Below are 22,557 nucleotides of genomic sequence, written 5' to 3'. Positions count from 1 at the left end.
GGAAATCCCCAACGCTCCAACCCACTGAACCTTGTATTTATGGAGTCCACTTGATCAAATTATTCAATGTGAATGCACCGGGGTTCACTGGGATTGTTTTTAAGATTTCCAAACTATTTTTTTCTGTCTGAAGTCATGTTTCCACCAGCCCTGTGAAGCACCTATTTTTGTAACCATTCAGATAAACTGTTGAAATCCTGTTTAAATTATGTCTGGGTGCCAAGTGTGCTTCTGGTTCAGACAAAATTGTCTTAGGCAGCAGCAGTAGGGGTTTTGAATGCAGAAATAAGCATGTACCCAAACTAGTTTGACAGTTAAAAAAAAAAACTTTGTCTGACAGAGTAAGTTTGTTGACCGCTCCTTGACCCCAATCTCAATTATTTAACAGAAAGCTCCTTCTCGTTATTTTTCAGTTGAGTCCTCTCACAGAGACAAGGAAATTCTTTATGGCCTTTATTTATTTTCCATATGAGAATTGTGTGGCGGCTTGGTGAGGTAGGGGGACGATGAGACTATTGGGGTAGTATATGGTCATAGTGGGGGGTGTAAGGGAATGGTGTGATTATGTTGGGAGAGTGGGGATGTAAAGAGGGATGATCAACTTTAATAAAACTGTGTGTGTATATATATACATATATATGTCACATGCACGGTCTCAATTCACCATGTTAAATATCAGAGAAAATACAAATGAGCCTGTTCTGTAAAAAAAATGATGTGTGTGTGTGTGTATATATATATATATATATACACACATACACACATCAGGTTAGGATTCACTGAGACATTCCAGGAGTGGTTATATTACAAGCCTGTGGGAGAACATTTTATGGGAAATGTGTTTGATGGTGTTGTTACATGTGTATTTAACATGCAGGTTACCAGATTGTGGTCTATATGGAGGTTGTTAGGGAGTTGGGTTGTCCCACTGAGACGGCTAATGACTTGTGCTCAAAAACATTGAAAGGACTTTATACAGTGATAATGACTCACTGTGTGCTAGCGATGCTGTTGTGTTTGTATAGTTACCTATCTTGACTCGCACTTCCTTGAACTGGTGAAGAGAATGGAGGAATTTCATTTGCGCTCTCACCATTAAACTTCAGGCAAGGCAAAATGCAAATCAAGGTGGTTGCTTGAGTAGAAGTTTGTTTCAATACATTTGCCTGTTGGAGGGTTGCGAGACTGGTTTTGTTTGGTAAATTGTAGACGTTTTATGCTGCTTCTGAGCTAGATGGCCAACAAGAGGTACCCGGCCTCACTACCCTGGAACATATAGGTGGCAGGTAGCCTAATGGTTGGAGCATTGGGCCAGTAACCGAAAGTTCCCTAGTTCAAATCTACGAGCCATCAAGGTGAAAAATCAGTCTGTGCCCTTGAGCAAGGCACTTAACCGTAATTGCTCCAGGGTCACCCTGGCTGTCCAGGGTCACCCTGAGGGTGTCTTGTGAAGATTAGGGATATGCAAAAAACACATTTACAATTCACACGTGTATTTACTTGGATAAATATATGCACCCACTGAATGATCATTTCATTACATACGGCTTGTGATTAATTGGCTTTTTTCTTGAGTTGTTTTTTTTGTGTACGCTTTTGCTGTAATAGTATTGGCATATTATAAAAAACCATTTTCTGTTGTTCAGTTGTAGCCCAGCGTGGGTTGTTGTCTGTGTTAACTAGCCAGAGTCCGAGCCAGGCTGCGGAACACCGGTAGCGTTTGCCGGCCAAGAGTATTTACCAACTCTGAACAGCGTGCCGGACATAATTTGCAAACCGATTCTACATGTAGAATCATGCTAAATTTCGTCAGAGGTCCACCAGTGAGTGGTCCCTAAAATGTACCGAACCTAGCATAATGCCAAATAATTGGGGGTTGATTTAGTCTAGTTTTGAACAAATGTATATTATCTCTTTTTGTTTTACTCAGGCAAAGAAATAATTGTTTAGTTCCCATCCCATAAGGTACAGGAATTGCCACTTCAATATTTATACGTTTGATAATATGTTAATATTTGTCAAGGAATGTATTTGATGCACTTGAGTCACGTATAGTGTTAATCACAAACTAAAGTCAATGAACTAAAACTGGTGTAAATGTTTCTCATGCTTGTGCCTCCTTTACAGTCATCGCTGTGAATGACAACTCGCATATCTTGTCTACTTGAAACGTATTGCCGTTAATATGCAAATGCAAGAATTGAGAACAACAAACTGCAGTTTAAGGTGGTTGGCATGTCACTGCTGAGTTTGTGAAGATTGTTTTTCACCAATAAAGCCATTTTTTCAGTATCAATGTCTTCTCTGGGATAGGTTGGTGCTATTTAGGACTTAATTCATACACCTCATTCACCAGTGGTTTATTTTGGTGGACAAAGTAGCCATGTCCGTAGTCTGCCTCCACAACCGTAATTAACTCATTTGATTTATTTTTAGCGTCTCGTGAGTCCATTACATGTTGGTGCTCAACATTCAAGGTTATTTTCCATGGGAGTGACTGACTGGATGGCCCACCCAATCACTTGCTGACTCGCACATGTCTGCCCTGCCTTCTCTGTCCTGTTCAGCTGATGCAATTCTTAAGAGTGATGTCACTCCCTCCCTGCATCTCTTTGCTCCTTATCCTGCTTGTTCTCTGTCCACCTCTTTTCCTCTCTAAGTTGTCCTATCATGTTCTTACTCACGCTTATCTCCATTCATGACATACCTTTCCCACATTACCTAGAGTGTTCGTGACTGTTCTTCAAAACAATAATTTAAGCATTCATTGTAAATATTGAATTTCTGTGTGCCTTAGCTTGAGCGAGTATGTTTGTCTTTTAAGGTAGACAGACTGGCAGGAAAGGTTGCCCTCCCACTTGTCTGTCTTGTATTGGTTAACAGGCAAACAAGTGAAGTTTAACTGTCACACCCTGGGTCAATGTTAATCAAACAGAACCAGACGCAAATGTCATGTTTCACCTAATCATCGATCCTATCACAGGTTATTATGGGTGTCAAACATACTGTAGGTTATGGGCGTCTGTTGTATATTTTTGTCCATTCAAAAGGGACTGCAAGAAAAACAATGTTTGAACCTATTTCACCAGTTTTGATTTTATTTTATTTTTTTACCCATAGTTCCATATGAATCTTTCCTAGTGATGTGATTTTACTTGACATAATAGTTGTTGAGGGCTGGAAATGTCACCCTCTGCCTATCAATGGACAGAAAGTGTCAATCCAACCATAGAATGTGTCTGAATGAAGTAGCCTACCACACTTAAATGAGACCTTAACTTTGCAGTGAATGCATGCATGCTCCTGTGTTTTCACAGCCTTCTCTTTACCCCACAGCTTGAATACACAGCTGTTTTTTCCCCAAATTCCCAAAACTCTTTCACATGACCTTTGACATAGGTTTCCTTTTGTTGATTTTGATTATTTATTTTATTTTTTTCTATTTCTGAACTGTCCCTCAAGGAATAGCTGTCCCCTTGAATGTACTTTAACTGGACTACTCTGAGAAGATTCTGTGATGTTCTTTTCTGTCACATGCACAGTTTCAATTCACGTTAAATACGTTCATGTTAAATATCAGAGAAAATACTAATTAGTCTGTTCTGTAAAAAAATGTACGTTATTGATTTATTAAACCGCTGAAATGACAAGTCTTCAGTGAACTGTCACCTAGTAGGTATTGCCCACTTTGAAACAAACATTAACAACATTATGTAAAGATGCGGTGTCTTCAAGTGAAAGGGAACATGTATTGTCTTTGTATAAAATGATGATGGCCCATTTAAATTACACCATTTTTGTTGTTGTTGTTAAAAGCACTTGATTTATTGACAGGATGAGGTATCAGAGAAAGTCTACTTGATGTTCGGCAGATTGACATTACCTACACCTGGTAATTTAACATTTTTATCAAAAAATGTTTTCACTCTTAATCCTTATTTGTTTCCTGTTTCTGAATAACACAAATGTTTGACTTCCATAATGTAAACATTTGAATGTTCTTAATAGAAACACCATAGTAAGTTTTAATTTGTTTATCCAAGTTAAATTGGAACTCAAGTTATGGAGGTCAAGAACACACTCAGGTTGATTTTGAGTGATGTAACACTGTTGTGGCAAAAAGGAAACGGAGTTGAGCTGAAAGCCACATCTTCAGTGTTGCAATAGTAGCCAACTTAAACAGTACCGGTGTGGCCTTTGTTTTTGGGCCTGGAAAATTACAGAAATGGCTGGTTAGATTTTTCTTTACATGGACACGTAGGACTGATTCACACTTTGATAATCTCACCTCTGAAAGGTGTGTGTGTGTGTGTGTGGGGGGGGGCTTCCAGGAAGAGTTTGTCCCGCTACTCGGTGCTTACACAAACACACGACTGTGCCCTATGGTCCAGTGTAGAGAAACCACTGCCCTAATGTGAGAGGGCAGGGTGGCTGTGGCATAAGACAACACATACTCAGTTTATGGCCTCCACATTTTTATAATGGCCTCATCCTACTCACCTCTCAGCTCTCTGACAAGAGACTTCCTCATTTCAACATGGATCTTTGTTTTGTGGGTTAGTATATATTTAGAAACACTATTTCAATCTACATACTTGCCATGTTATTTTTCTTGCCGCCTCAAACTACTTGGTATTGGTATTTCTTACATATTAGTTGTGGATGGCTGACTGAGACATGTCGTAACTTCCTATGTCTGTCTATAGGCCCACTGTGAAATGTTGTTCCATTTTCACCCCAATAGAATACTTGGCCAGCAGTCCAGGGGCAGATTGCACCAGTTGGGTGTAAAAAATAAAGTTGGTATAAAATGCTAGGTTGCACCAGGCAAAAATAAGATTAGTCGTAGCTAAATCCGATGTAAACAATGTGCCTTCATGAGATTTGATGCTTCGTCATTATGGTTGGTCAGTCATGGCAGATCTATACAATGATTTATATAAAGCCTGGATTGATAACGCGATTGAGAGGCTTGGAAGCCACCTGTCGGCCATATTGGCACTCCGGATTAGGAGCAGTCCTCCATAGGATGAATGGAATTCTACACTATTTCAATTAAATGTTTTGAGGGACTCAGGGACTGACAAAATTACATGCATTTAACTATTTGTTGTTTGTTATAGTGGGGACAGTAACAGTACTCTCAACAACAAAAAACGCTTTAAGGAAAATGTCTTTGCTCACAATATAATTTAAAAGTATGCATTAAGGTGTCTATAATAGAAAACGAATGTAGACATGAATAAACGCATTTTTATAGCTTCCAAAATATGTTTTAGAATTGAGTGCCTCGATGGCTGCGAGCAGGGTTCAATGCAGCGCCCCCTGTTAGTCATCCAGGGTTTAAACACATCATTGATTCTAAACTTTGCAAGGTATGTTCGTCACATCACAAAGCCTACCACTACGCATGCACATTTTTCTCAACCACAACTGGATGGATAATTACTCTGGGAATGAATATCACTGAATGACGGGAATATTCGAGTAAAGTAGGCTAATTGCCATTGATCATATTGTTACAGAAACTCCCAGTCATCCAACCGTTTTAAAAAGCGATAGGTGTGTGTGGTCAGCTATAATTTCGGCGTTTAATTTTGTTATTTAACCTTTTAACTAGGCACGTCAGTTAATAACACATTCTTATTTACAATGGCAGACAAACTCGGGCGACGCTGGGACAATTGTGCGCCGCCCAATGGGACTCCCAATTACGGCCGGATTCGAACCAGGGACTGCAGATGTGAACAGCAAAGGACGGATATGCTCGGTAGCCCCAACTGCGCTTCTTTGATACAATTGTGGGGACTCGTCTTGATAAATCAATCAGAACTTTTTTTGTGTTTTCACAGAATGTCCGTTTTGGATAGCCTACACGGCTGGGGAAATGTTAGCCAAATTGAGGTGAGTGTTTTTTTTAGCCTCAAAAACGATTAGCTATTGGTATTTTATTACATGTTAGTTGTGTATGGCTTACTTAGGAAATGAACAAAGACACTTCTATGTCTGTCTTTTTGCCCACTGTGAAATGCAGACCCATTTTCACCCTAATGGAACACTGGGCCAGCAATCCAGCACATTTGACATCGGACGTAGAGTTACGACCCATTTTACCACCAACTGGTGCAACCAGCCCCAGGAGGTCCTTTGTCCGAAGTGTCCTTAATCTGGTTTATGTATGGGGGTTGGTGTACCATTGGATCAGGCCCCTTTTCCCAATTTGCACCGCTTGAGGGAAGGGGTGCTTTGTTGTTCCCCTCACCGGGTGACCGACACTCTGTATTGAGTGCATTGTCATCTTTTTGTCCCCTCTTTCTTTGTCTGGATCCTTTTTGTTTGTGAAGCCAATGGCCCATTCTGTCCCGATAGAGGAGACATACATATATCTCATTTTTGTGATTGAAAAAAAAAAAACTTGGTGTAATGTTACAATAATGAAACATATAGATTTTATGTTTCCTTTTCGGGAGGGGGCCGAGCTGTTATTGCTTTGTAACATGGTCCCACACTCCTGTACTTTTTTTTGGTCAATTCTAATGCATGGGTGCTGAATAGTGTTTTGGTACTTTTGATAATGCCACCTTCACATTATTAGAGCATTTGACTGTCACTGGGCTACAGGGCGATGTTTTATTGAGCGAAGGAAATAATATTATAGGATGGCTTCATTTACCCTTTATGGACAGTTATATAACAGGGTTATAACGCATATTATAATATTGCTAATTTTTAGCCTGCTATCCATAAAGCTTGATCAATTAAGCCGGGAAATAGTAAAAATACATTAGAAAACATATGGGCTCTATTTTACCCATCACAGGAAATAAGGGTGCTTTGTCAAATATGTTGACAAGTTTGAAGAAAGACTTTAAAAATCAATCCCAAAAACTTGTGGGCTGGGTTTAGCCCAGTCTTGTCTTTCTCTGGGGTGGTCACGTGCGTTGGTGACTGTTTGTCAGAGTCAACCGCAGTGTATGATTGGCTTACAGATTTAATACAGGGCCCTCCCATAGGCTGTTGAAAACTACGTCTCTCAGATCAGCTGTTAGTGCGCCTCAACAATAACAAAGGGAACAGTTAGGACCTCGGAAAGGCTCGGACAAAGTAACGAACTGTGTAGCTCCGAATACAAAGGTCCATGTACTTAATTTCTTCTGCGAAGAAAACTTTTTTATATATATTTTCTAAAAGATACAATCTACCTCAAAGTCTTAAGGATTTAATCACTAAATATCCGTCCTTTGCTGTTCACATCTTTTCTTGCCGCAGGTGAGTTTTTTGGGGGTCTCTTTGTTGTCTGTTGTTCAAAGAACACGCAGTAATCTTTTGCAATTCAATTGTAGGCCATTGTCGACATGACATTATTTTCACAAGAACGGTTTAGCACAAACCTAGCACAGCCTATTTTCACTGTTTTTATGCACCAACAATGTAGCAAAAATAAGATTCTCGGCCTATTTTTGCCAAATAAGAGGCAGACGGCAGTCTGCCGAAAATGTATTATCATGGCAAGGTCTATATGTCTCCCGATCTATGGAAGGAGGTGCTATTTATATGCACAAAACAGAATTGTACTTTGCTGGCAGATTAACATTGTAAGAGCTGCGACCCGCCCAAGAGGTGTAGGGTTACGCTCTACACCCTCTGCTTGTATGCTAGTCAACAAACCATCCTGCAATCAGACAGCCTACCACGATTTGAAGTTGTTATTGAACCTAAAATGTGCCGTTTTTTGTTACTTTTGATGTAATAACTTAACAATTATTTATATTTCCAGTGATTTATTTGTTTTATTACAGAACCAATATCAGGCATTTTGATCTGGGTAGAAACCTCATGGAGAATATCCATATGACGTAATCGTTACGGTACTAACGTTCTCTGTTCCAAGGTGTCGGCGACAGGCCTCCAACCAACCATCCAAACACATACGACAAGAAAGTGAGCTCTCACACAATTTACCGGTTTCATTTCGTTACTAATAATATACTGCCATTTTAATGGGCCCAATATCACGACGCATCTTCACCCCCCCTCCTTGTTTTCTATCTGAATAGAGCCAGCGTTCTCGGGAAGGAAACAATGCATGCAAGCGATATTTTGTTGAGGACGAACAGGTGCAGGGGATTATAACCCAGTTGCCTATTGGACATACTGTAGATTAAGTCTCATAGAAAAGCCCTCAGTCCCTTGACCTCATTGCACAGCTGCTCATTTTCGTTGAATCTTAGAAATAAGAGGATATTGAATCAAAGAACGAAGTGTTTGCATTCGCTTGCAGCCAACACATCTTCTGACGAAGATGTCTGATGTTAAGTAATACATGACAATCTGTATAAAGTGTGTGTTTTCCTGTAGCCTGCCTGGCAGACCAGGTTTCAGTTTCCAAGTTTCAGTTTTGTGTCACGTCTACCAAACAGCGATCTTGTCCTTTTTGAACATTATCATAAAGAAGCCAAATAAGAAGCTACTGCAGTTCTCAGCTTTTCAGGTCTTACAAAACCACAGATCTCTATTTATTGGCTGCACTGCTCTGTATTTGTTTTCCATAAATGTGTAAATGCATACAACTCATAGTTGTTGTCTGGCAGAATAATGTTTTTTTGTGTATCACTAATCCTGCTTCAGGTCAGGGGTCATAATCTATGACCTGAAGTGAGTGTAAAGGCTGTGCTGTATCCCTGGTGTGTCCGTGTGGGGGTAGTAGTTCACTTTATCAGCAGAGGAAAATGCTGTCTGGCTTTTTACACTCTAGTCAGTGGGACTGGAGGTCTAATAGCAAAGAAAGGTCAATCCTTAACCACCAATACTGGGCTGTATGGTCACAGAGAGTTGACCCCTAGGTGAAGATACAGCACTATAATGTGTGTTCTATAAAGGACCACCCCTATCAGTGAACAAGCTGCTAGGTTACAGATCTATTAAGCCCACACATATTTGGCCAGTGTGTCTATGTCAGTTGGCAGCTAGGTGGTGATGATGGGTCTATTTCCATAATTGGCTTCATGAGGGATGTCTGGTAGATAGGCAAATGATACCCACACCTGTAAACATTTACGACCACATACGGTGCATCTTTGAAGTCTGTGACAGTTGTGAATGATCTGACTACCCTTTTATATGTTTAATTATCGAGTATTAGAGATATAGAAAATCTGGTTTTGGCAGAGAGTGTTAATATTGGACTGTCCTCTCAAACTAGTAACCCAGAAATAAACACAGATGTCCTTCCAGTTCAGTCTGACCCATGTTTTCCTCCTGCCAATTGCCCAAAAGCCAAAGGATATTTGCATGCATCTCCCCCCTCCCTTTTCACACAGGTCTTTATAAGCTCATGTATATGGTCTCAAATGTGTCACTCAAGATCACAACAAATTATTCTCTCTCTTTCTCCCTCTCCCCTTTTGTCTCTCAGGTCCTTTGTAATTTTGCACACATCGAGGTGAGCTATGACCAGACTTTACACGGCTCCCCTCAGATGATAGACATCCGTACCTTATTGGAGCACTTTAGCACCTGCAGCTGATGACCAAAGTGCCTGTTCCCCACCCTCACCCCGGTCCTCGCACCACTCAGCCCCCCCTTGGTCCTGCCGTACCCCCCCAAGGAGTCCCAGTATGTTCCAGAGGCTCACCAGCGTCCTGTTTGGGGATGATGTGGAGGAGGTGAGTGGGGGAGGCCCTGGAGAACAGGGCTTTGGCCAGAAGGAGGAGGATGAAGAGTGGATCCTGGTGGACTATCTGGGTGAGTTTCAGAACATACATAGACACACACACAGAGGAAACCTTCATAAACAGTCAAATACACACTCTAAACACAAACAACCCCTCACACACCATAACCTCCTGGTATTCATGTACAAAACGTTTCAGATGGGTTCAACAGTGAGCATCATTTCCATACAGTCACGTGGTGGGAACTTCACTACCTTTTTAAAAGTCAACACTGATTATTTGCCGCTGCAGCGTTTGTTTTTCAATGTGAGCATATTATCAGATATATACATATTATCAGATATATACATATTATCAGATATATACATATTATCAGTATAATCAGATATATACATATTATCAGATATATACATATTATCAGATATATACATATTATCAGTATAATCAGATATATACATATTATCAGATATATACATATCATCAGATATATACATATCATCAGATATATACATATTATCAGATATATACATATTATCAGATATATACATATAATCAGATATATACATATTATCAGATATATACATATTATCAGATATATACATATATATACATATTATCAGATATATACATATTATCAGATATATACATATTATCATATTATCAGATATATACATATCAGATCAGATATATATATATATAATCAGATATATACATATCATCAGATATATACATATTATCAGATATATACATATCATCAGATATATACATATTATCAGATATATACATATTATCAGATATGATATATACATATTATCAGATATATACATATTATCAGATATATACATATTATCAGATATATACATATCATCAGATATATACATATTATCAGATATATACATATTATCAGATATATACATATCATCAGATATATACATATTATCAGATATATACATATCATCAGATATATACATATCATCAGATATATACATATTATCAGATATATACATATTATCAGTATAATCAGATATATACATATCATCAGATATATACATATTATCAGATATATACATATCATCAGATATATACATATTATCAGATATATACATATTATCATATACATATTATCAGATATATACATATCATCAGATATATACATATCATCAGATATATACATATTATCAGATATATACATATTATCAGATATATACATATTATCAGATATGATATATACATATTATCAGATATATACATATCATCAGATATATACATATTATCAGATATATACATATTATCAGATATATACATATTATCAGATATATACATATTATCAGTATAATCAGATATATACATATCATCAGATATATACATATTATCAGATATATACATATTATCAGTATAATCAGATATATACATATTATCAGATATATACATATTATCAGTATAATCAGATATATACATATCATCAGATATATACATATTATCAGATATATACATATTATCAGATATATACATATCATCAGATATATACATATTATCAGATATATACATATTATCAGTATAATCAGATATATACATATTATCAGTATAATCAGATATATACATATTATCAGATATATACATATTATCAGTATAATCAGATATATACATATCATCAGATATATACATATCATCAGATATATACATATTATCAGATATATACATATCATCAGATATATACATATTATCAGATATATACATATCATCAGATATATACATATCATCAGATATATACATATTATCAGATATATACATATCATCAGATATATACATATTATCAGATATATACATATCATCAGATATATACATATTATCAGATATATACATATTATCAGTATAATCAGATATATACATATTATCAGTATAATCAGATATATACATATTATCAGATATATACATATCATCAGATATATACATATCATCAGATATATACATATTATCAGATATATACATATTATCAGATATATACATATCATCAGATATATACATATCATCAGATATATACATATTATCAGATATATACATATTATCAGATATATACATATCATCAGATATATACATATTATCAGTATAATCAGATATATACATATCATCAGATATATACATATTATCAGATATATACATATTATCAGATATATACATATCATCAGTATAATCAGATATATACATATTGTCAGTATAATCAGATATATACATATTATCAGATATATACATATTATCAGTATAATCAGATATATACATATCATCAGATATATACATATTATCAGTATAATCAGATATATACATATTATCAGATATATACATATTATCAGTATAATCAGATATATACATATTATCAGTATAATCAGATATATACATATCATCAGATATATACATATTATCAGTATAATCAGATATATACATATCATCAGATATATACATATCATCAGATATATACATATTATCAGTATAATCAGATATATACATATTATCAGTATAATCAGATATATACATATCATCAGATATATACATATTATCAGTATAATCAGATATATACATATCATCAGATATATACATATTATCAGAATCAGATATATACATATTATCAGATATATACATATTATCAGATATATACATATTATCAGATATATACATATTATCAGATATATACATATTATCAGTATAATCAGATATATACATATTATCAGATATATACATATTATCAGAATCAGATATATACATATCATCAGATATATACATATCATCAGATATATACATATTATCAGATATATACATATCATCAGATATATACATATTATCAGATATATACATATCATCAGATATATACATATCATCAGATATATACATATCATCAGATATATACATATTATCAGTATAATCAGATATATACATATTATCAGTATAATCAGATATATACATATTATCAGAATCAGATATATACATATCATCAGATGTATACATATTATCAGATATATACATATAATCAGATATATACATATTATCAGATATATACATATTATCATATATATACATATTATCAGTATAATCAGATATATACATATTATCAGATATATACATATTATCAGTATAATCAGATATATACATATTATCAGATATATACATATTATCAGAATCAGATATATACATATTATCAGATATATACATATCATCAGATATATACATATTATCAGTATAATCAGATATATACATATCATCAGATATATACATATTATCAGATATATACATATTATCAGATATATACATATCATCAGTATAATCAGATATATACATATTGTCAGTATAATCAGATATATACATATCATCAGATATATACATATTATCAGATATATACATATTATCAGTATAATCAGATATATACATATCATCAGATATATACATATTATCAGTATAATCAGATATATACATATTATCAGATATATACATATTATCAGTATAATCAGATATATACATATTATCAGTATAATCAGATATATACATATCATCAGATATATACATATTATCAGATATATACATATTATCAGATATATATATATCAGATCAGATATATACATATTATCAGTATAATCAGATATATATTATATTATCAGATATATACATATTATCAGAATATACATATTATCAGATATATACATATTATCAGATATATACATATTATCAGTATAATCAGATATATACATATTATCAGATATATACATATTATCAGAATCAGATATATACATATCATCAGATATATACATATTATCAGATATATACATATCATCAGATATATACATATTATCAGATATATACATATTATCAGATATATACATATCATCAGATATATACATATTATCAGATATATACATATTATCAGTATAATCAGATATATACATATTATCAGATATATACATATTATATATACATATTATATATACATATTATCAGATATATATATTATCAGATATATACATATTATCAGATATATACATATTATCAGTATAATCAGATATATACATATTATCAGATATATACATATTATCAGAATCAGATATATACATATTATCAGATATATACATATCATCAGATATATACATATTATCAGATATATACATATTATCAGTATAATCAGATATATACATATTATCAGATATATACATATCAGATATATACATATTATCAGATATATACATATTAGATATATACATATCATCAGATATATACATATCATCAGATATATACATATTATCAGTATAATCAGATATATACATATCATCAGATATATACATATTATCAGATATATACACATCATCAGATATATACATATCATCAGATATATACACATCATCAGATATATACACATCATCAGATATATACATATTATCAGATATATACATATCATCAGCATCTAAGAACTGACCTTATCAAACTGCTTGGCTATGCAATCCTTAGGTGCCTTATTGTCTCCATAAACCACCGTTTTGTACCGACGCAACCTAAGTTCACCTGCATTCACAAATGCAGACACAAGGATGCTACTCTAAGCCCTGGCAAGGTTCCCAGTATCCATACGCACAAAAACACATACACGTGTGCCCAGACACACATGGTTCTACACATATACAGTATATAAATGCCACTCAATAACACACACACACACACTTGTTCATTGGGGGGAAGGGAGTGCATCCACCCCGTCTGTCCCTGATACATCACATCTCATATTCCACAAGTGTGTGAATATTCAAGGTGTGAGAGACTGAATCCTGCTGGCCCACTTCTGTATGGGGGAGGGGAGGGTGGTGGAAGGGATATGGGGCAGTATATGGGCAATATGTTTGTAAACGGGTCAAATAAAAGCATGAGGGGAGGAAGGTAAAAATAGGCCCGGTAGAGTTACCCTTCTAGGCTCTGAGGAGTGAGACGTGTGGGCAGACAGCCCAGCAGAATTCCCCTCCAGAATTGCCACCAGTCGGTAAGGCAGTCTATGACCCAAACCACCTGGGATTAATGCATTCATAGCGTTGTCTATCATGTCCATTATTCGTTATAGGACTTGTATTACATATGTAGCTCATGGCCTCTTACAACAACCTTTGGAAATGCATTAAGGCTGAGAATGTGTTCGTAATCCATTTTACGCATCATTCATTACAGGGGTTCCAGGTAAATGCTTAAATGCCTATAAAAGCATTCATAATGCTTTACAAACAGGTGGTTGATATATTACCCTACAGTCCAAGCACTCTGTAGCCTTACCCAAACTGTTATGTGATCATAGAACAGTATGATATAATATTGATTCATCTGATCACAGTGAATCTCTATCAGATGATACATGATATCATAAACCCTTTATTACGTGTCTGTTTTATAGAACTGTTAGTGAATGCAGTAAGCAGAGGTCAGATGTTTTTGTCTCTGAAAGTGTTGAATAATTCTTTCCTGCACAGACTGCAGTACCATGACCTATTTTGCAGTAGGGATTGATTCCACACGCTTAAAGTGTGTACTATTTAGTGTGTACCCGCTGTATTCCTAGAACACTTTAACAGCTCAAGTTGCGCTAGTCTCCTACTTCTTCTAAACTGCCAATCTATTATATCAATAGCGTAGACTGCTTTCCTTCCCCCTTCCTACGTGCGCACACACATACAGTATACACACACACACACACACAAACACGAGGTGGATGGTGGGGTGAGAGGATTACAGGTTCTAATTGGCCTTACAGAGACAGTGATGAGGGATGTAAGCTGTTTTAGGGTTCTGCTGCATTGCTTGGCGGCTAAGCGTGCGGATCGCCCTGAAGGTGTGTGTGTCAGCATCGATGAGATTTACTATTTTAATTTTTTGAGTTAACAAGGTGGCTGCACTGCCGCTGACACGCGTGACAGAGAAAGATGAGGATGGAAACTGAAGTGTCCTTGGGAGTGGGTGTATTTCTATCACACACAGACACCGTAACACATAACACAGCCACACACTCAGAAATGAACACGCTCTGAGGAACACAACACATCTGTACACACTACATCTGAAAAGGAAAGAGAGGAAACCTTTCATGATCATACACACACGGGAACACATCCAATACACACACACAGTTACACACAAAGAACACAGTTACACACAAAGAACACAGTTACACACAAACATGTACATGCACACACTCAGCTGTTTGTCAGAGATTCTGTCCAAAAAAATACAGACAGTCAGCTTTAAACTTTGGCCAGGAATTAAGTTTTGGCCAGACGTCCGTGCAGGCTATTTTTAGTATAATGGGAACCCAAACAGCAATCTGCTGGCTTTGATTCCCATCTGGTATCAAGTTGCTTTTTCCATCATACTTCCCTTATGGCAGTGTATTATTCTGACTTTAGTGCACTATTTACAGTAACACCACCAAGTCTCAAAGCAAGACATGCTGTATTGCCCAGGGATGCAGTGAATGCAACTTCTCGCTCCTGCCAAACCACCTCATTTAACTTGATTACATTTATTCAATTGAAGCTTAGTTTCTCTCCTAACCTTTTAAGCAGGATCACGAGTTGAGATAGTTAGCTAGTGGAAAAACATGTTTTGGTGCATTCTAGAGTTGGGAAAGACTGTAAAGCATTTGGCAAAAGTTTGTTAGAGGGAGTTGCTGAAGCTGCTTGATCCTATGAGTGACAGCTCTTGCGCACACACACACTATAGTATTTTGGGTCAGGCATGTTATTCTGACCGATAGAACACTGCTCTGTGCCTGTAGGGCTTTGACACCTATGCGCCAGGGGAAAATATGTTTTTGTTTTGATCGCTAAAGCTATTCTCTCTGTGCCACATTGCCCCCTAAAGTCATGTCAGGGTATTGCATATGAGTTGTCATCCCACCCAGGTTGACCTCAAGACCATCATATTGCATTTTTACATTTTGCTACAGGGAGTTTTACACCTTTTTTATCACCAATTATAAAACTCAACGGTTGTAAAACACATTTTCACACATACCCTACATGCTTTTGTTGCAAACAAACTTTCCATTTCTTATTTAAATGTAAATTGTGCTGGTGTATCCTAACCAATCCCTGCCTTTCTCCTCAGCCGAGGCCTGCTCCAGCCCCTGTGGTGACGGCCTGTCTGAGGTGGAACTGACTTCGGAGGAGGAGGAGGACCTTGTGGTAGTCCCCTCTCCCATCGCCAGCTCCCCCATCCGCTATGCCTCCTGCACCTCCCTGGACTCCACCGCCGACACCGAGGATGGGGGTCCCGAGGAGGAAGAGGGGGGTTTCCAGCGCCTGGAGGCCTGTTCTCTAGAGGAGAGCTGGTTCGTTACTCCTCCACCCTGCTTTGGCGGGGGGAGGAGGGGCAAGCCTATGGTACTGGAGACCAGCCCCCTGGAGAACCTGCTGATAGAACACCCCAGCATGTCTGTGTACACCACCCACTGTCCCCCACGACTCTCCCTCAACCTCCCCCTCTCCCTCAACCTCAATCTCTGCCTCCCCCCCGTTGACCCTGTGGGCATGGAACCGGGACGACGGTCGCTTGACACCCCCTGCCACAGGTAGGACTTGTTGCTACAGAAATACTGGCAGTAGTGTTACAGCACCTACATTTAGTGAATTTCCCATGTCTTCTTATATGGGTAGAAAACGTACATTCTTGTTAATCTAACTGCACTGTTTAACTTACAGTAGCTATTACTGTGAAAAAATACCATGCTATTGTTTAAGGAGTGCACAACAACAAACTTTTATCACGGCAACTGGTTTGATACATTCACCTCTGAAGGTAAATAATGTACTTACATTCAGTAATCTTGCTCTGATTTGTCATCCTGAGGGTCCCAGAGATAAAATGTAGCATAATTTTGTTTGATAAAATCCATTTTTATATTCAAATGTAGGAACTGGGTTCTACAGTTTGAACCCCTGCTGTCTGTGTAAAAGTTAGTGTGTACGCTAATGATCCATCATGTATGACATTCCTGCGAGTGTGTAAACAAAAATGTTGTATTACCATATAATTTTGTATGTTCTCTATAGTTACAGTGGGGCAAAAAAGTATTTAGTCAGCCACCAATTGTGCAAGTTCTCCCACTTAAAAAGATGAGGCCTGTAATTTTCATCATAAAAAAAAATCCAGAAAATCACATTGTAGGATTTTTAATGAATTTATTTGCAAATTATGGTGGAAAATAAGTATTTGGTCACCTACAAACAAGCAAGATTTCTGGCTCTCACAGACCTGTAACTTCTTCTTTAAGAGGCTCTGTCCTCCAATTGGTGACTGACTAAATACATTTTTGCCCCACTGTATGTACTTGAAAATGTATAATTTGACAAATTCGGCACATTTGGGCAGACTTGATTCAAAATATTGTCCAGTATTGCAATGCTTGACTGGATCAATCGGAAACGTTGCACACACACTGCTGTCATCTAGTGGCCAAAATCTAAACAGTGCCTAAACTGCAATATTATATGATGGCCTTTCTCTTGCATTTCAAAGATGGAGAAGAGGGAAAAAAAGTTTTTTTTGTTTGTATTATCTTTTACCAGATCTAATGTGTTATATATGTTAGATCTAATATGTTGTATAATATTATATTTTGGGGGTGGCAGGTAGTTTAGTGGTTAGAGCGTTGGGCCAGTAACCGAAAGGTTGCTGGATCGAATCCCGAGCAAGGCACTGTTCTCCCGGTAGGCTGGGTTTTTTGTTCTTATCTGACTTGCCTATTTTAAATAAAGGTTAAATTTAAAATGGACATTTAAAAAAATATTCTCCTACATTAATTTCACATTTCCACAAACTTCAAAGTGTTTCCTTTAAAATGATATCAAGAATATGCATATCCTTGCTTCAGGTCCTGACAAGTAGTTAGATTTGGTTATTTCATTTTAGGGGCAAATTGAAAAAAGAACATGGATTAACCAATCCAGCCCCCTTCCTGTCTCCCCCTATAGGCCAGAGACTGTAGTGCAGTGCAGAGCTGGCCTCCATGCTGGCTGCTATGCGGCTGCCGTCCCAGGCCTCCTAGACCAGGCACAGCAGCATGGACGACTGGCCCAAAGGGTACGTGGCGCCGCCCAGCACCAGCTCCTCTCCCGCAATGCCCTGCGCCGCCTCAACCTGCTGCGTACTGGAGGGGCCAAGCAGGCCAAGACCACCACCACCTATCTACACCAGCCTGGCCAGAGGCATCTCAACTACTGAGGTCCTGGCCCTATCCCTTACCCTCCAACCATCAATTCATCCATCTGTCTCAACCTGGATCCACGAAAAGAGTTCATCCTGCAACATGCTCTCCATCTTCCCTCCATCCACCGATCCTCCACTCTGGAATGAAGAGACGTGATGAGGACTCCTTTAGAATCAATGCCATAGGTCACTTTACTCCGCTGCAGGTTCCCACCACCACAACTGGGAGAGACTGGTTCAATCAGATATAACACCTGTGGCGACACTCTCTGCTTTCACCCACTCTGCAATGGTTGTGTGGTGTCATAGTGTGGCTGTATATGCTGCCATAGAATGGTTGTGTGATGTCATTGATTGATATCATGGAGTTGCTTGTATGCTGTCGTAGTGAAATTGTAAGTGATGTCATTGAGTTGTTGTATGCTGTCATAGAGTGGTTGTGTGCTATCAGAAGAGGGTTTGTGGCTTAATAGAATGACTGTGATGTCTGTAGAGTAGGAGTAGGCATTTAGAAAAGGAGCATGTCTTTCACTTGTAATTAGGACAGTTTAACAAGGTTGTTTCTCATGCCCCTCCAATGAAATTGCTTCCTCTCTCACTTCATGGCAAACTAATGTAATTTGTCATTCTGATGGCCACAACTTACTTTTCAAAATCATCACCTCCCCTCTCTTGACTATGGGTGAACCTGCCTTGAACTTAGTAATTCAGTACTTTCACAATATTGTTTGAGAAAATGATGGTCAAATACTGGGTTAAATATCACTAAACGCCTTGTTATAATAGTAGAATTTAAGATAAAAATAAATAAATGTAAAATGTATTTAAAAAAAATTCCATAATATTTTTTAAAAGAAAAAAAAATTATATTACATATCAGTATGAAGTTAGTATGAGTGTTTATCTACATAGGTATGTTTGTAAGCAGCAGTTTGACTATGTTAGTGTGTGATTTGTTGCATGGTTGTATAGCGCTAGTCTCCAGATGTTGAGAAAACAGAAGAAAAAAAAATGTTTTTGTATCTTCTCATATTGTTTGTTCTAAATCTGCAGTCCACTTCTCAGGGTCATAGCCAATCACCTTTACACTTTACTAAAATGCAGATTACTTGACGGATGTTAATTGTCTTTGTACATACTGGAGACCTTCCAAATTTGTCATAGTGTGCTTTGCCTTGTGGTAATGTTTGTGATCAATGATTGACCTTTTAAAAGAATTGTGTGCGTCTCGATAAAATTGAATTTGAACGTTTGCTTGTCCAAGGACTGTGAAAATGAACTCCTACTCTCTCAATCGACTGTTATAACCCACCAAGATGGAGTGAAACTATTAGTCTTTTTAATTTTAGTTTGTATTTTTTTTCTGTGTACTTTCCATTGTTTTGAGTTAGATTTTTGACCTGTTCTTTATTTGCTTAGTTACATAACTTAGTAATATTATGTTAAAATGTCAACCAAAAAAGTAGCAGCAAACTAACCTTGCAATAGTTTATATTACTATTGTTTTTGCTTTTACAGTATATTCTTCTTTACTTTAATAATGTTTGCAAATTGGAGACTTTTGTGTTCTGAAATGGTCAAGTTTGTGACAACATGAATCTGTGCACTGTAGTGGTAAGAAAGCACATAGACAACTCAAACACCCAAATAGCCTATTTTTGTTTCACAGAACCTCTAAAAGTCAAGTATCCAGGGCAAACTCAATCATTTACATGACCTAATATTACAATAACCTGATATTATGACCTAATATCACCTGTTTCTTTGTACTTATTGGGGGAAATACACAGTACATACATACTCAGATATATTTAGCATGGTAGCATTAAGAAGCAGTAAGGTGGTTTTGTTTGGTTTTGTCTCTATTGTTGTAAACTGATTTATAGTGAAGTGATTTAAGCCTAGCCATTGTATTTGTGTGTCTTTTTTATTTTCAAATTTCTCCGATTGCAAATCATTTGACATGTCAATTTTTGTACTGCATTTTGTGACACGGGCAACAGGACGAAGGGAATGGAGGAGATGGCTAAAGTCCTTATTTTTGATGTGTGAAGCTGGAAGGAGCCATTTTGTTTTGTCCTCGGCTGTCTGTCTGAGCTCTTTGATAATAACAGGGATTTGTATTTTGTTTTATGCCTTGAATTTGTTGTGGATCACGTGCCTTCCAGGTTAAACAGTATAATGACGATGCATTAATGAAGAACTTGAACTGTTGTCCAAAGGGACAACACATACAAAAGAAAATCAGCTATGCACACAGGAGGTAGCTTCTCTTCGTGAACCACCCAGCCCATGTACAGCTTTTATACACAAATGTAGCAAACCCGTTTTCTCCTGTGTGAAGAAAATTTGGTGGCATTTTTTTTTACTACGTGTTAGACTTCTGCTTTGGTTTAGTTTACTGGAATAATACAGCACTTTGCCAAAAAAAGTGTAGGAATTTGAGCGTTAACTGTTATTTATCTACTTAACTGATTACATTATTTGTATTTTGGACGTATGAGAGATCAATTCACTCTGTTTTTATGGTCAGCAAAATTTGCAAATGAGAATGTGGTAGTCTGTTCTAAAACTGTAATACATGCTCTGTTGTCATGATGTAAGCCACAGTCTACAATAAATGTTTTCATACACATACTCTTACGTTTCTGTCCATTTGATCCATTTAACCTTTATTCTACCAGGTTTATTCAACTAAGACGACATGTCTTTTGCAAGAAAGACCCACAGCCAGGCTGGACTTAATTCCAAAACCTAGCCCTTTATGGCACCGAGCTGAGATGTTACTTTCAGTATGACATTCTCATGAGTTCTGAATGAAGAGTACGTAACTGCTTTGCACAGCAATATTAAAGCATAATGAAACGTTTAAAAGATGGGCTTCATCAAACAATTGAGAACGAGTTATCACAAATGTTTGACCAATCACAACAGAGCAAAGTAGTTGCCAGGAAGATCTTCAATAACTATTACAAACAAACAACTGATTCAACACTTCAGAAAATAAACAGTGACCCAGAAAACAATAACTCTGATAAAATAATCCTATACACTTGTTTTAAAGGCTATAACATTGAATAATGACTGTTTATTCTGTGTTGAAATCGGATGGGTATGCTACAAAGTGGAATCCAACAGTTGGCCAGCTAAGCAACCAGAAATAAATTTTCTGATTCATTAAAAAAGCTCAACTTTATGCTTTTGGTTGTTGCTTATATTTTAAAAAATGCCATGTAATTCCTTGATCCTTCTTTACTATATACGGTATAGGCAAACATGGTTTAGTAAGAAAATGTGGTATAGGTAGGTATACAGTGGGGCAAAAAAGTATTTAGTCATCCACCAATTGTGCAAGTTCTCCCACTTAAAAAGATGAGAGGCCTGTAATTTTCATCATAGGTACACTTCAACTATGACAGACAAAATTAGCAAAAAAATCCAGAAAATGACATTGTAGGATTTTTAATTAATTAATTTGCAAATTATGGTGGAAAATAAATATTTGGTCACCTATAAACAAGCAAGATTTCTGGCTCTCACAGACCTGTAACTTCTTCTTTAAGAGGCTCCTCTGTCCTCCACTCATTACCTGTATTAATGGCACCTGTTTGAACTTGTTATCAGTATAAAAGACACCTGTCCACAACCTCAAACAGTCACACTC

General features: G+C 36.6%; 1 protein-coding gene across 3 annotated transcripts; it reads left to right on the top strand.

Moving 5' to 3' along the window:
* The first annotated feature begins 5,425 nt into the window (after positions 1-5,425).
* LOC115103411 (tumor protein p53-inducible nuclear protein 1-like) lies at positions 5,426-21,530 on the top strand. 3 transcript variants are annotated; one of them, XM_029624314.2, is made up of 5 exons: positions 5,426-5,562; positions 5,660-5,904; positions 9,416-9,744; positions 16,794-17,256; positions 18,659-21,530. In XM_029624314.2, exons 3-5 carry the CDS (start codon positions 9,618-9,620, stop codon positions 18,906-18,908), a joined length of 840 nt encoding a protein of 279 aa, XP_029480174.1. In that variant the 5' UTR covers positions 5,426-5,562; positions 5,660-5,904; positions 9,416-9,617; the 3' UTR covers positions 18,909-21,530. The 3 variants fall into 3 exon arrangements, with proteins under 3 accessions (XP_029480174.1, XP_029480173.1, XP_029480172.1); XM_029624313.2 differs by lacking the exons at positions 5,426-5,562; positions 5,660-5,904 and adding exons at positions 7,044-7,269; positions 7,892-7,941; XM_029624312.2 differs by lacking the exons at positions 5,426-5,562; positions 5,660-5,904 and adding an exon at positions 7,044-7,269.
* The last annotated feature ends 1,027 nt before the right edge of the window (positions 21,531-22,557 follow it).

Source organism: Oncorhynchus nerka, linkage group LG3 (assembly GCF_034236695.1).
Source record: "Oncorhynchus nerka isolate Pitt River linkage group LG3, Oner_Uvic_2.0, whole genome shotgun sequence".
NCBI classification, from domain to species: Eukaryota; Metazoa; Chordata; class Actinopteri; order Salmoniformes; family Salmonidae; genus Oncorhynchus; species Oncorhynchus nerka.
The sequence above is the reverse complement of the archived record's forward strand: the minus strand, read 5'-3'. Positions and strand labels throughout refer to the sequence as shown.